The following is a 12,061-nucleotide window of genomic DNA, read 5'->3' as shown; positions in this document are numbered from 1 at the left end:
CTTGGTCTGGAGCCCAGGGCAGGAGGAGGCTTTCCCGGGAACACGATGAGTAGAAACAGGCTCCAAAGGTCCCAGGTTGGGGTCAAGGCAGTGGCTGAGAGGGTGTCCAGGAGGCCCAAACCACTGGACATTCAGGAAGAACCACCCCAGAGTAGCAGGGGACAGGCACTGCATGAAGACACCTAGATGAAGTTCCAGAACACTCCAGGGCTGGAGCTCCGAAGAGCTGTGGCAGGGATGGGGAGGGTGCTGTGCTGACGGGGGACTAAAATGCTCTCAATTCTGGCTATGCAGGTGCGTGCTGACATGAAAATCCACCCAGCTGTATTCCACCTCACTCACTTACTGTGTGTGCCAGACTCAACTCAGAAAGCTAAGAGGGAAACAGGAGGAGAGAGGAAGGGCAGAGGCCCTCGGTGAGCCACGAGCCCCTAGTTCCTCAGGGCCATACAAAAACTTGCTTCCGAACAGAGACCAGCACGTGGTGACTAGTCCCTGGTCTGATGGGAGCAGGGGAGGGGCAGGGTGTGACGGGAGGCGCTCTGCCCGGAGGGAGGGATGGGAGGAGATAGGGAGTCAGGGAGGGTCTCCCTTAGGAACTGTGCTGTGACGCACAAGGCCTTCTCCTCCCCATGTCTTCCTCCTGGCGGTCGTGCTTTGGGGACCAAAGTCTTCAGGTAGCTCAAAAATTAGATGTGCTGCCCAGACACACACCCTCCCCGTACCCCAGCAGGACCACGACATCTCCAGCTGTCCCAGACACCTCTGAGCACCTGCCTCCCCCCATTCTTACCCCTCTGGTGTGTGTTCTGGTCCCAACCAGGGCTTTGCACACCGGGGGAGCTCAGGGAGTATTTGTGGGTTAGACGCACGCTGACTAACACATTCACATGCACCTTCGTACACAGGCTCACACTCACACATGGGATTCCTAAAAGCCAAGCACTCTTCTGAGAGCCTGACTCCTGTTCCACCAGTCTTCTTCCCAGTATCGGGGGGGGGAGAGTGAAACATCATTATCCCCATGTTACAAGTGGGGAGAGTGAGGTCTGGAAGTTAGCCAACCTTCCTAAGATCAGAGCTGAGGAGAAGCAGATCAGCACCCTTGCTTGCTAGGTGTGGAGGAAAAGGGTAAAGAGTTCAGTATCCAAGCCATTAGCCATGGAGGACTGGGGTGCTCAGCCAGCAGCTCAAAGATGAAGGAGACACAGTGCAGTGCATGAGTGACCACAAGGCCCTGCCCTCCCCTGCTGTGCACGTGCAGATGCCCAGGTGGCATCTGGCTCCAGGACCTTGGAATTCAGACAGTCTGACTTAGACTTTCAAACCTCACAGCTTTCCATGCAAGCAACAAACACACAGGTACGAGGGGCTCAGGTGCAAGGTACTGTGCTAGCCATGGAACAGCTGCACCTTCTGGCCTCATGGAGCTGATGGTGGAGTGAGGAGACAATGAGATTGCACCTCCATGAGGTCAGAATGAAATAGGGTGTTGTAAGGGTCAGGGTTGGCAGGTGTTTAGGACAGGCCTTCCAAAGATGACTTTAGGCTGAGACTCAAAGATGAGGAAGCCCTGGAATGAGTGCTGTAAAGAGGACGGAGCTTGTACAAAGGCCCTGTGGTCAATCAGAGTGAGTGCTAAGGGCACGTAGGAGTGCCTTGGAGAGCGATGGGCAGAGAGGGGGCAGGGCCAGTCCACCAGGAAAGCCTCCTCCACCAATGGAGAGTGGTGGCTGGAAAGAGGTCTCCATGAGCCTTGTACAGTAATGGAGAACATTAGGGTTAAGCTGCCTTCTGGTGAGAACACTCCAGGGCAAGTGGGGTCTCCAGAGCCCATTCCTGACTGTGACAGCAAAGGGTGGGGAGCTACAGAGGGCCTGAGAGGGGCTGACAGGAGGGGAACCATGCAAGGAAGAATCATGGTGGCACCAGGCAACCCAGGGAGGGTTTGGCACCAGCCAACACTTAGTAGAGGCCAGAAGATACACGAGGTGGTAAGTGGTGCAGTCTGGAGGCACCTGTCTTTGGGCACAGCTGAGGAAACCGAGAAGCTCAACCCAGGCAGGTGAGGGGTCAGAGTTCGTCTGCGCCTGGCCAGTGACCCTGGACAGGAGCCTGGGCTTCCGTTGTGGGTCAATGTCCTGGGGAGTTCTGGCCAGCGCCTCATGGAGCATGTCAATGAACTATCACTCTCACCTCATTGTGTGGCTTCCAAAACGCAATGAACCCTGCTCTCAAAGCCCAGCTTCTCAGGACTGGTTAGGGAAGGCAGGTTGGTCAGGGTTTTGCCTTTAAATTTTCATGCATTCACTTTCCACTCATTGACCCAGCCTGAGGTCAGCACCAGACCATGAGTGGCAATGACATGGCCAAAGCTTGGAGGCTTTACCTTCCAGTAGGTTTCAGGTTACCTGGGTCAAGGAGCAGGTAGTCATGTGCCGGGATGAAACCCTGGGTGATGGTACTCTGTGGAGATGCTGTTGGGAAAGGCACCATCAACCAGTGTCCCTCTGGAGCTCTGTGGTCAGATGCATGTGTACATGTGTTTTGGGTGTCACAAAGGTTTGGGGGGGGTCTGGCCACAGGCTCACAGGTGTGCCTCCCACATGCTACTGTGGTCACATTGGTGTGTGTATTGTGGGGGTGGCCCGAGGCTCACAGGTGCCCCCCAGGCGCTGCTGCGGTCAAGATGGTGTGTAATGGGCGACCACAGGCTCACAGGTGTTCCCCCTCAAGTGCTGCTGTGGTCACATAGGTGCGGGGGGGTGAGGGGTCTCCACAGGCTCACAGGTGTGCCTCCCCAGCTGCTACCGTGATCACCCAGGTGTGTGTGTGTGTGTGTGTGTGTGTAGCCACAGGCTCACAGCTGCTGCCCCCCATCCCCCAGGTGCTGCTGTGGTCGGCTAACAAGGTGTTTGAGGAACTGACAGACATCGAGAGGCAGTTCCACAAGGCCTTCTACACCGTGCGGGCCTATCTGAACTGCGACCGGTACTCGGTGGGCCTCCTGGACATGACCAAGGAGAAGGTGAGGCCTCAGTGCTCCACAGGCCTCCTGGCCAGGCTTGTCCTGCTCCTGTGCTGACTCACTGACTCTGTCCCTTCTCTTCTCTGCTCAGGAATTCTTTGACGTGTGGCCTGTGCTAATGGGAGAAGCCCAGCCTTACTCAGGCCCACGTACACCGGACGGCCGTGTGAGTCATGGTGGAGGGGGGACAGGCCCAGCCTGCGTACCTCGGTTTCCCTGGCTCCAACTCCAACTCCAGGGTGGGAAGGGGCCTGTCCCAGCCTGACTGAGGGTGGGAGAGGGAGGGCTACAGGAAGGGTGCGGGGCGGTGGGGACAGATGCTGTGTACTGGCTGGCTACCTGACTGCTCTGGAGGGCAGGCTCTGAGTGCGCGCCTGCTGTCTCCCCTGACTCCAGCCCATGCTCTGGGGCCACATGGGGGTGTAGATCTCGTGACGAGGGTCATCAGCCCAATTGGAATGACCAGCATCTGTCCTCCTGCTGCCCCACACTTAAATCACTGTAGTATCTCCCATGTGGGACCATATATGTGTGTGTGCACACATGTGTGCGTGTGCATGAGAAGGGCAGGGTGACAAGGGTAAGAGAGCGTGGGCGGATACCTCTGCCGTTTACTGCACATCCGATCTGGTACACACTACCCAGCCCGGCCAGGCTTCAGTCTCCCCCCCAGTCACATGGGAGTGATAACCGGGCCTTCCTCACAGGGCTGTGTACCAAGTGTGTACAAGAGTCCCTGCTCATGGTTTGGCCGTGACCGTGACTTGCCAGAGTTGTGTGTGTGTGTCTGTCTGTCTGTCTGTCTGCCTGTGTGTGTGCTTGCCTGAGTGGGCTGTGTGCGTACTTATGAAGGAATATGGGACCCAGTTTGTGTGTGGGCTTGAGTGGGACAGAGACAGAATGAGGACAAATGTAAACCAAATATGTAATGTGTGTCCCACAAGTGTCAGTGATGGTCTGCATATGTGTACATAAAATTCATGTGAGGTTGTGTGTGACGATGTGGGTGTGGGCGTACGTGTGCACTTCCATGTGTGCGTGTGAGGTTGTGTGTAACTATGTGGGTGTGGGCGTACGTGTGCACTTCCATGTGTGCATGTGAGGTTGTGTGTAACTATGTGGGTGTGGGCGTACGTGTGCACTTCCATGTGCGCGTGTGAGGTTGTGTGTAACTATGTGGGTGTGGGCGTACGTGTGCACTTCCATGTGCGCGTGTGAGGTTGTGTGTAACTATGTGGGTGTGGGCGTACGTGTGCACTTCCATGTGCGTGTGTGAGGTTGTGTGTAACTATGTGGGTGTGGGCGTACGTGTGCACTTCCATGTGTGCATGTGAGGGTGTGTGTGACAATGTGGGTGTGGGTGTACGTGTGCACTTCCATGTGTGCATGTGAGGGTGTGTGTGACAATGTGGGTGTGGGTGTACGTGTGCACTTCCATGTGTGCATGTGAGGGTGTGTGTGACAATGTGGGTGTGGGCGTATGTGTGCACTTCCATGTGTGCATGTGAGGGTGTGTGTTACTATGTGGGTGTGGGCGTACGTGTGCACTTCCATGTGTGCATGTGAGGTTGTGTGTGACGATGTGGGTGTGGGCATACGTGTGCACTTCCATGTGTGCGTGTGTGTGTAACAATATGGATGTGGGTGTATGTGTGCTATGTGTGTACTATGTGGGTGTGCACCATACATGTGCACACCCATGTGTGCATGTGAGGGTGTGTGTAACTATGTGGTGTGGTCTATGCTCTGTGTGCACATGCATGTCCGGGTGGGACACCTGCGTATCTCCTCTCACCCTCAAGGAGGTTCCCGCTGGGGAGCTGGCCCAGGGATCCCCTCGTGACCACTGCGGTCCATTTTGCAGGAAATCGTCTTCTACAAAGTCATCGACTATATCCTCCATGGCAAGGAAGACATCAAGGTCATCCCGTAAGTGCCCGGGTTTTAGGAGAAGCATCACCTGAGGGCCGAGCACCCTCAGACCCAAGCTGGGCTGGCTTTGGCGATTTATCACAACAGATCAGTAGCCTCTGGCATGGCCCCTCGCACAACGGTGCACCCATACTGTAGGGCGAGGCAGAATGGGATGGGGAGGGGGCACCAAGGACATCCAGAGTGGACTTCCAGAGCCCCAGGTGAGCTGTATAGGTGGCCCTGTCAGCAGTACCTGCATTGGAGTCCCTCAGAGTCTCATCTTAGCTCAGCCATCCACCCAGGCACGTGGAGCCCCCAAAAGGCACACCCTATAGGGCAGGTAAGAGGGGATGTCCACCCCAGTGGAAGAACAGCTGGGCTGAGGGCAGGGCAGTGCTCCAAACTAGAGAGACTGGGGTCAGGTGTTGGCCATTCCTTGCTCTATAGCTGCATGGCCATGTGACCCCAAGACCCCATAAGCCTGTCAGGACCCCACCCTGCAAGTTCTACCAAGGGACCAGGATCCAGGTGGTAAGCCTGCAGGACAGGTGACTGACACCGAGCTCCAGGGACTAGACTGAAGAGTGGGGCCCCCAGTGGGGAAGGGGGCTCCTACAGGGTGAGGGGCCTCGGCATAGGCAGAGGAAGGGTAAAACAGCACAGACACCCCCAAACCTCACCCCTGGCCTCCTCCTACTCTCCCTGAGTCCACAACCCACTAGCCTTCCTGCCCCAACTAGGGCTCAGAGAAGGGAATAAACATTAACACGCACACTGAGCCAGAATCTACACACATACATCTAAGAACCCAACCACCATCTAACCCTCTGTTCTCTCCCCAGGACACCCCCAGCTGATCACTGGGCCCTGGCCAGTGGCCTTCCAACCTACGTGGCAGAAAGTGGCTTTGTGAGTCTGCTGAGCCCCCGCCCTCCCCTGGTGCCCCAGCCCTTCCTGCCAGCTTGTGCACCACGGCCCCCTCCCAGCTGCCCTGCTTCACCTGCTTCGAGCTCATCGGGCTAGATAGTCTTTTTTAGAATCATATCACACATTGGGCTGCTTCAGGTGAAATTGTTTTCCTGATTCTCTTTCAGATCTGTAACATTATGAATGCCCCCGCCGATGAAACGTTCAAATTTCAGGTATCTATCCATTCATTACAGAAAGTATGTTGTATTTGGGGAAAAAGATACTGTGGTTCAGAAATGATGGACTGAATTAGTTTTCGCTTCTTAAGAAACCACCTCAAAATCTCAGGGGCTAACAACAGCAAACACACGCTTCCCAGGCCCAGGTACGTCGGTTGGTGGGGTGGAGCCAGGCCACAATGAGCTTTTTAAGTCCGCTCCTTGGGTCCTCCTCTGGGGACACATGACCAGAGCAGGCTGTTTTCTGGAGGAAGCCAAGAGTCAAGTGGGCCAGTGGAACTGGCCCTGATCTCTAAGGCTCTTCCAGAAACTGGCCAGTGTCCACATTTCACTGGCCAGGTGTCAGTGGACTGTGAGATGGGAATAGCTGCATAATTTGTGGGGCGCAGCAGAGTGGAATGCAATAATCCAACAATTATTAAGAACATTAAGAGCATGGTGGTAAAGATTCAATCAAGCATGGTAGCCTTCTAAGAGAGGGATCCTGTGTGACCACTGGCCTCACACCATAAAGCCACCCTGGTGGGCACAGAGCCTCAGCTTCGGCTAGCGGGAGAAGTCACAACATGAACCCATGGACATAGAGCTCTCATGCATGGGGGCAGTGAGCAGACAGGAAGAGTGACCCAGTCACCACAGTTCGAGGGCAGAAGAAATGAGATTCTTGCTTGCTTGGTGACAAGCCTGGGCCAGGGCCAGACCCAGAGTAGCGGGCATCTCTGGACGCCTCTCCCTGCAGGAAGGGCCTCTGGACGACTCAGGCTGGGTCATCAAGAATGTCCTCTCCATGCCCATCGTCAACAAAAAGGAGGAGATTGTGGGGGTTGCAACGTTCTACAACAGGAAAGACGGGAAGCCTTTTGATGAGCAGGATGAAGTCCTCATGGAGGTAAACACCTGTCAGGGGTGCAGCTCTTGGAGGCAACACCTGTATGATGGCATGGGACACAGCCACGTGGGGTCCCTTCCTATGTTCTGCTTTAGCACTCGACCCAGCATGAGGCCCGAGGAGAGTGGGACAAGGGGGGCTGTGAGGGTCCATTCCTGGAGACCCTCTAAAGCGGTCAGTGCACTGGAGCAGCGCTCCACAGGCCAGGACACGGGGCCTGGCGCACCACAGGTGCCCGTCGGGGTGGTGACGCTGCTGCTCCGTCTGCAGTCCCTCACTCAGTTCCTGGGCTGGTCGGTGCTGAACACGGACACCTACGACAAGATGAACAAGCTGGAGAACCGCAAGGACATCGCCCAGGACATGGTTCTGTACCACGTGAGATGTGACAAGGACGAAATCCAGCTGATCCTGGTACCACTCCTGTCATGCCCTGGTCCCCTTTCTGCCCGGGGGGAGGCAGGGTGTCCCTGCAGTCAGGACATATCCTGTGGTCGGTGGGCCAAGCCAATCCTGGAGTCCCACATGCTCTGCACGGCCAGGGGCAGTCCCTCCCTGTGTCCTCAGCTGCGAGCAGGGAGTCATCAGAGCCCTCCTGGTCAGGCTGTGTGAGGACTCCATCAGCTGTCCACGTGGACAGCTTTGAACAGTGCCAGAGGGGCAGGGAGGGACACACGGGAGATGGAAGCTACTCTCACTTCTCTCTGAAGCTGGAAGCGCCAGCTGTTGTTGTGTGCCAGATGTCACCGTGTTCCACACTCACAAGGGGTGTAGGTAATGCTGTCACCCTGTCCCGTACTTAGGAGGGGTGAAGCAGTCGCTCACTCTGTCTCAACCCTCTGTTTTCTCTCCTAGCCAACAAGGGAACGTCTGGGGAAGGAGCCTGCTGACTGTGAGGAGGAAGAGCTGGGGACAATCTTGGTCAGAATCTGACTCCCACCCCTCGGGTGGGGACTGGAGGGGTCTGAGGGTCAGGGGAACTTCCTCATTCCTAGGAGACCTGAGCATGTCATCTCCTGATGTTTGCTGCTGTCCGCGTATCCCTATGCCTGGGTGTGTGTGTGTGTGTGTGTGATCTTTTTATGTGTGTGTCTTTGCACCTGTTTCCCTGATGGCACCTCTGTTCTCATGGTGGGGCCATGGGTGGGGGCTGAACCACTGGGCATGTGAGTGGCCAGCCACAGTTCAGAGCAACTGGAAGGGCAGATGTCACCACACACCTGGGACATCTGAGGCTGGACAAAGGATCCTGGGAGGGGAAGAGAAAAGCCTGCTTCCCTCAACCCCACAATCCCTCCCACAGAAGGAAGTGTTGCCGGGGCCCACCAAGTTCGACATCTATGAGTTCCACTTCTCTGATCTGGAGTGCACAGAGCTGGAGCTGGTCAAATGCGGCATCCAGATGTACTATGAGCTGGGCGTGGTCCGAAAGTTCCAGATCCCTCAGGAGGTAGGGGTGGGAGGCCGTGGTGAAGGGTCCCAGATCCACTGGGAGGTAGGAGGCCATGGTGAAGGGTCTCAGATCCACCAGGAGGTGGGAGACCATGGTGAAGGGTCCCAGATCCACTGGGAGGTGGGAGACCATGGTGAAGGGTCTCAGATCCACCAGGAGGTGGGAGACCATGGCGAAGGGTCCCAGATCCACTAGGGGGTGGGAGACCATAGTGAAGGGTCTCAGATCCACCAGGAAGTGGGGGTTGTGGTGAAGGGTCCCAGATCCACTAGGGGGTGGGAGGCCATGGTGAAGGGTCCCAGATCCACTGGGAGGTGGGAGACCATGGTGAAGGGTCCCAGATCCACCAGGAAGTGGGGGTTGTGGCAAAGGGTCCCAGATCCACCGGGAGGTAGAATTTAGACGTGGTTGGGAGGTCCCAAATCCCCCAAGAGGTGGGAGAGATGTGGTCAGAGGTCCTAGGTCCTACAGAAAGTTTGGGGACAGCCATGTTCATTACAGCATTCACACAACCGTGCCTAGAATAAATGGATGGATGGATGTATCAATGGATAGATAGATGGATGGAACTTTGGTAAATGGTTGCTCCAGACCATTTGATCATTAAGTGCATCACTGGGCAATAGTGCAGTTTGGTGTGGGGTGGAAAGGAAACAGGAGCCCATCAGCTGTGCAGAAAGCAAAGGGCATCCTCTCAGTTTGAATGCAGAGAGCCCCTCAGAGGTCGTCCCAGGGAGGAGGGGTGCCCCTTCCAGCTCTGCCCTGAGCCCTGCTGCTTTCTGATAGATTTCTGGCTGCTGTTCTGCCTCCACCTTCACACCTCAGGGAGACTCTGCTTCCCCACCATGCAAGTGAGGGAACCACCCTTCTTCATGCCCCCCTGAGAACAGGCACAGCATGCTGGCATTTAAAAAAAAATTTTTTTTTTACTAAATACTAAAGGAAAACACAAAAGAAAAAAGTATAGAAATGATAAATAGAATTTTTTTAAATTTCAGAATCATATTCTGGCACTAAAAATCACAGTGGACGCAGTAAGAGGCTCCTTTGCCCACACCCTGTTGTCCAGAGATAACTGCTGTGCAGGAAAAGGCTCACTTCCCTGCTGCTGCCCCTTGATCTCTGCACCTGTAGCCACCATTTTATTTCTCCATCGTCCATGCCAAGTGCCCATACATTTTGCCCATTCAAACACCCACGCCTAAAACAGACCTTTTCTTCTAAAACATCCCATACCCCTTGCCTGGGGTCCCTCTCCCAATTTTGGGCTGGGCAATAGGTTGGAGGTGCCATGAATGCCGGAGCTGTTCCTAGCTTTGACCCTGGCCCCGCAGGCCACCTGCCGCCCCTCATCCACCCTGCGGGGGTGAAGCCAGTCACCTCCCACCCAGGAGGGTGGTCAGGGGCCAGCTCTGAATCACTGGGACAGGAAGGGTCATGGAGGCCTCCAGTACGGGAGTGAGCAGGGCTTTCACACCAAGCTATTCGCCTGCGAATGCTCAGAGCCCACGTTTGTCCTGACGCCCCTCAGGTCCTGGTGCGGTTTCTGTTTTCTGTGAGCAAAGGGTACCGGAGAATCACCTACCACAATTGGCGTCACGGCTTCAACGTGGCCCAGACCATGTTCACGCTGCTCACGGTGCGTGTCCCAGTGTGGCCTCTGATCTGCCGGTGAAGACCCTCCTGGTTCCTGGGGCAGCGTCCCCGGTGCTTGGAGGCGGGGGCCTTCAAGGGCAGAGGGATGGAGGAGGTGCACTCCCCTCCGCGGGCGCACCCCCAGCCCCGGCGGTAGACGCACAGACCTGGACGCCCCGCTCCCTCCCCCGCCCTGGCCGCCGGCCCCCGGAGCTTGTGGGAGGATGGGGGAGGGGCTGGCAGAGCTGCAGAACTTTAGGGGCTTGTATCCTCAGACGGGAAAGCTGAAGAGCTACTACACAGACCTGGAGGCCTTCGCCATGGTGACCGCTGGCCTGTGCCATGACATCGACCACCGTGGCACCAACAACCTCTACCAGATGAAGTAAGCAGCCCGGCTGGGCGCCTGGGCCTCTCTGTGGGAGGATTTGGGGGGCCTGCCTCGAGATCGCTGGGCGGGGGGCGGGGGCTGCCCCTTCCCTGGTGAGGAGAGAAGTGCAGGGTCCCAGGAGCAGCAACCAGCCTCTCTGGGGGCTTCTGGCCAAACTTTTATTTTAATAAACCCCCTGCAACAGATCCCAGAACCCCTTAGCCAAGCTCCACGGTCAAACTTTTATCTTAATAAACCCCCTGCAACAGATCCCAGAACCCCTTAGCCAAGCTGCACGGCTCCTCAATTTTGGAGCGGCATCACCTGGAGTTCGGGAAGTTCCTGCTCTCCCAGGAGGTTCGTGTCCCATTCCTCACTCAGGGTATTTCTCCGAATTTCTGACTGACCCCAGCCCGGGGTCGACAACACCACAGGGCATTCTGACCAGCGAGCGAGGCCCCACGGGGCTGCAGGAGGGTCAGCGGCGATGGGCTGGATTGGAACTTGGAAATGCACCCACCGCGGGGCGGGGTGGGCTCAGGTCTCAGGCAGTGGTGGGGAGGGCGAGCAAGACCAGCGGGTCTGGTGCCCACAACCTGTGGGAAGGAGCAGCCCAGCGGGGTGTCAGGGGAGGGGACAGACTGGGGACCCTACCCCTTCCCGCAGTCCCTGAACATCTACCAGAACTTGAACCGGCGGCAGCACGAGCACGTGATCCATCTCATGGACATCGCCATCATCGCCACGGACCTGGCGCTCTACTTCAAGTGGGTGGTCGCCGGCGGGGAGGCGGGGCGGGGCCTGCCTGGGGGCTGGGGTAGGGAGCTGGGGCTCCCAGAAGACCCTTGCCAGCCCAGTGGCCCGCAGGGCCTGAGCTCTCTGCCTCGGTTTCTCTCCTAGAAGGGTGGGTGGGGTTAGGATCGAGGAGGGGGGTGTCCTGCATGGGGTGAAGGGGTGGGGGTTAACTCGCTCTCTTTGTTCTTGGGGTTCAGGAAGAGGACGATGTTCCAGAAGATTGTGGACGAGTCTAAGAACTATGAGGACAGGAAGAGCTGGGTGGAGTACCTGTCCCTGGAGACGACACGGAAGGAGATAGTCATGTGAGCAAAGGGGGCGGCAGGAGCCGTCTCAGTGCTGGTTAACTTCAAACCTCCCCCCACAAAACGAGAAGACCCCAGGTCCCCTAGTGATCCACAACGAGAACAGCTCACCTCTAAAGGGCTTTGATAAAGTGTCAAAATAAATGCCCCATCTGACTTGCTCCTCATTCTCAGGGGAGACAGTAAAGGATTTGGGGTTAGACAGTCTGTTTCCTTGGTTTGTGGATTTGGCGATCATTTCCTTATTCGTAACGTCCACGGATACACAGAGCTACGGTCCTCCTCCAGGCCTGCCCCAGAGATCCAACAAGGAAGAACGTGTGAATCAGGGGCACCTGAAGCTGCCTGATGGAGACGCGTTGGTTTCAGTTTGTGGTTGCGAGGGGCAGGGGAGGTGAAGTATGAGGGGTGCTGGCGTGGGTGCGCACGGTAAGACGTCTCCTACTGGAAGGGGTGCCCAGAGGCGGAGGTGGAGGTGAGGGAGGGAGGCCAGCTTGGGCACGCCTGGAGCTTCGTCTGCCTGC

General features: G+C 56.5%; 1 protein-coding gene across 2 annotated transcripts in view; it reads left to right on the top strand.

Annotated features, from left to right (window-relative positions):
• PDE6B (phosphodiesterase 6B) overlaps nt 1–12,061 on the top strand; it is a 30,332-nt gene that overhangs the window by 13,908 nt on the left and 4,363 nt on the right. For both annotated transcript variants that reach the window (XM_008705537.2, XM_008705527.2), the window contains exons 4-17: nt 2,888–3,028; nt 3,120–3,194; nt 4,893–4,957; nt 5,785–5,851; nt 6,037–6,084; nt 6,830–6,979; nt 7,250–7,393; nt 7,835–7,900; nt 8,283–8,429; nt 9,964–10,071; nt 10,343–10,452; nt 10,707–10,794; nt 11,104–11,204; nt 11,430–11,537. In XM_008705537.2, the coding sequence (XP_008703759.2) occupies nt 2,888–3,028; nt 3,120–3,194; nt 4,893–4,957; nt 5,785–5,851; nt 6,037–6,084; nt 6,830–6,979; nt 7,250–7,393; nt 7,835–7,900; nt 8,283–8,429; nt 9,964–10,071; nt 10,343–10,452; nt 10,707–10,794; nt 11,104–11,204; nt 11,430–11,537 (1,418 nt within the window). The remainder of the gene's footprint in view (nt 1–2,887; nt 3,029–3,119; nt 3,195–4,892; nt 4,958–5,784; nt 5,852–6,036; nt 6,085–6,829; nt 6,980–7,249; nt 7,394–7,834; nt 7,901–8,282; nt 8,430–9,963; nt 10,072–10,342; nt 10,453–10,706; nt 10,795–11,103; nt 11,205–11,429; nt 11,538–12,061) is intronic.

The sequence above is a fragment of the Ursus maritimus genome, unplaced genomic scaffold, assembly GCF_017311325.1.
Source record: "Ursus maritimus isolate PB19 unplaced genomic scaffold, ASM1731132v1 scaffold_8, whole genome shotgun sequence".
Taxonomy (NCBI): Eukaryota; Metazoa; Chordata; class Mammalia; order Carnivora; family Ursidae; genus Ursus; species Ursus maritimus.
The sequence above is the reverse complement of the archived record's forward strand: the minus strand, read 5'-3'. Positions and strand labels throughout refer to the sequence as shown.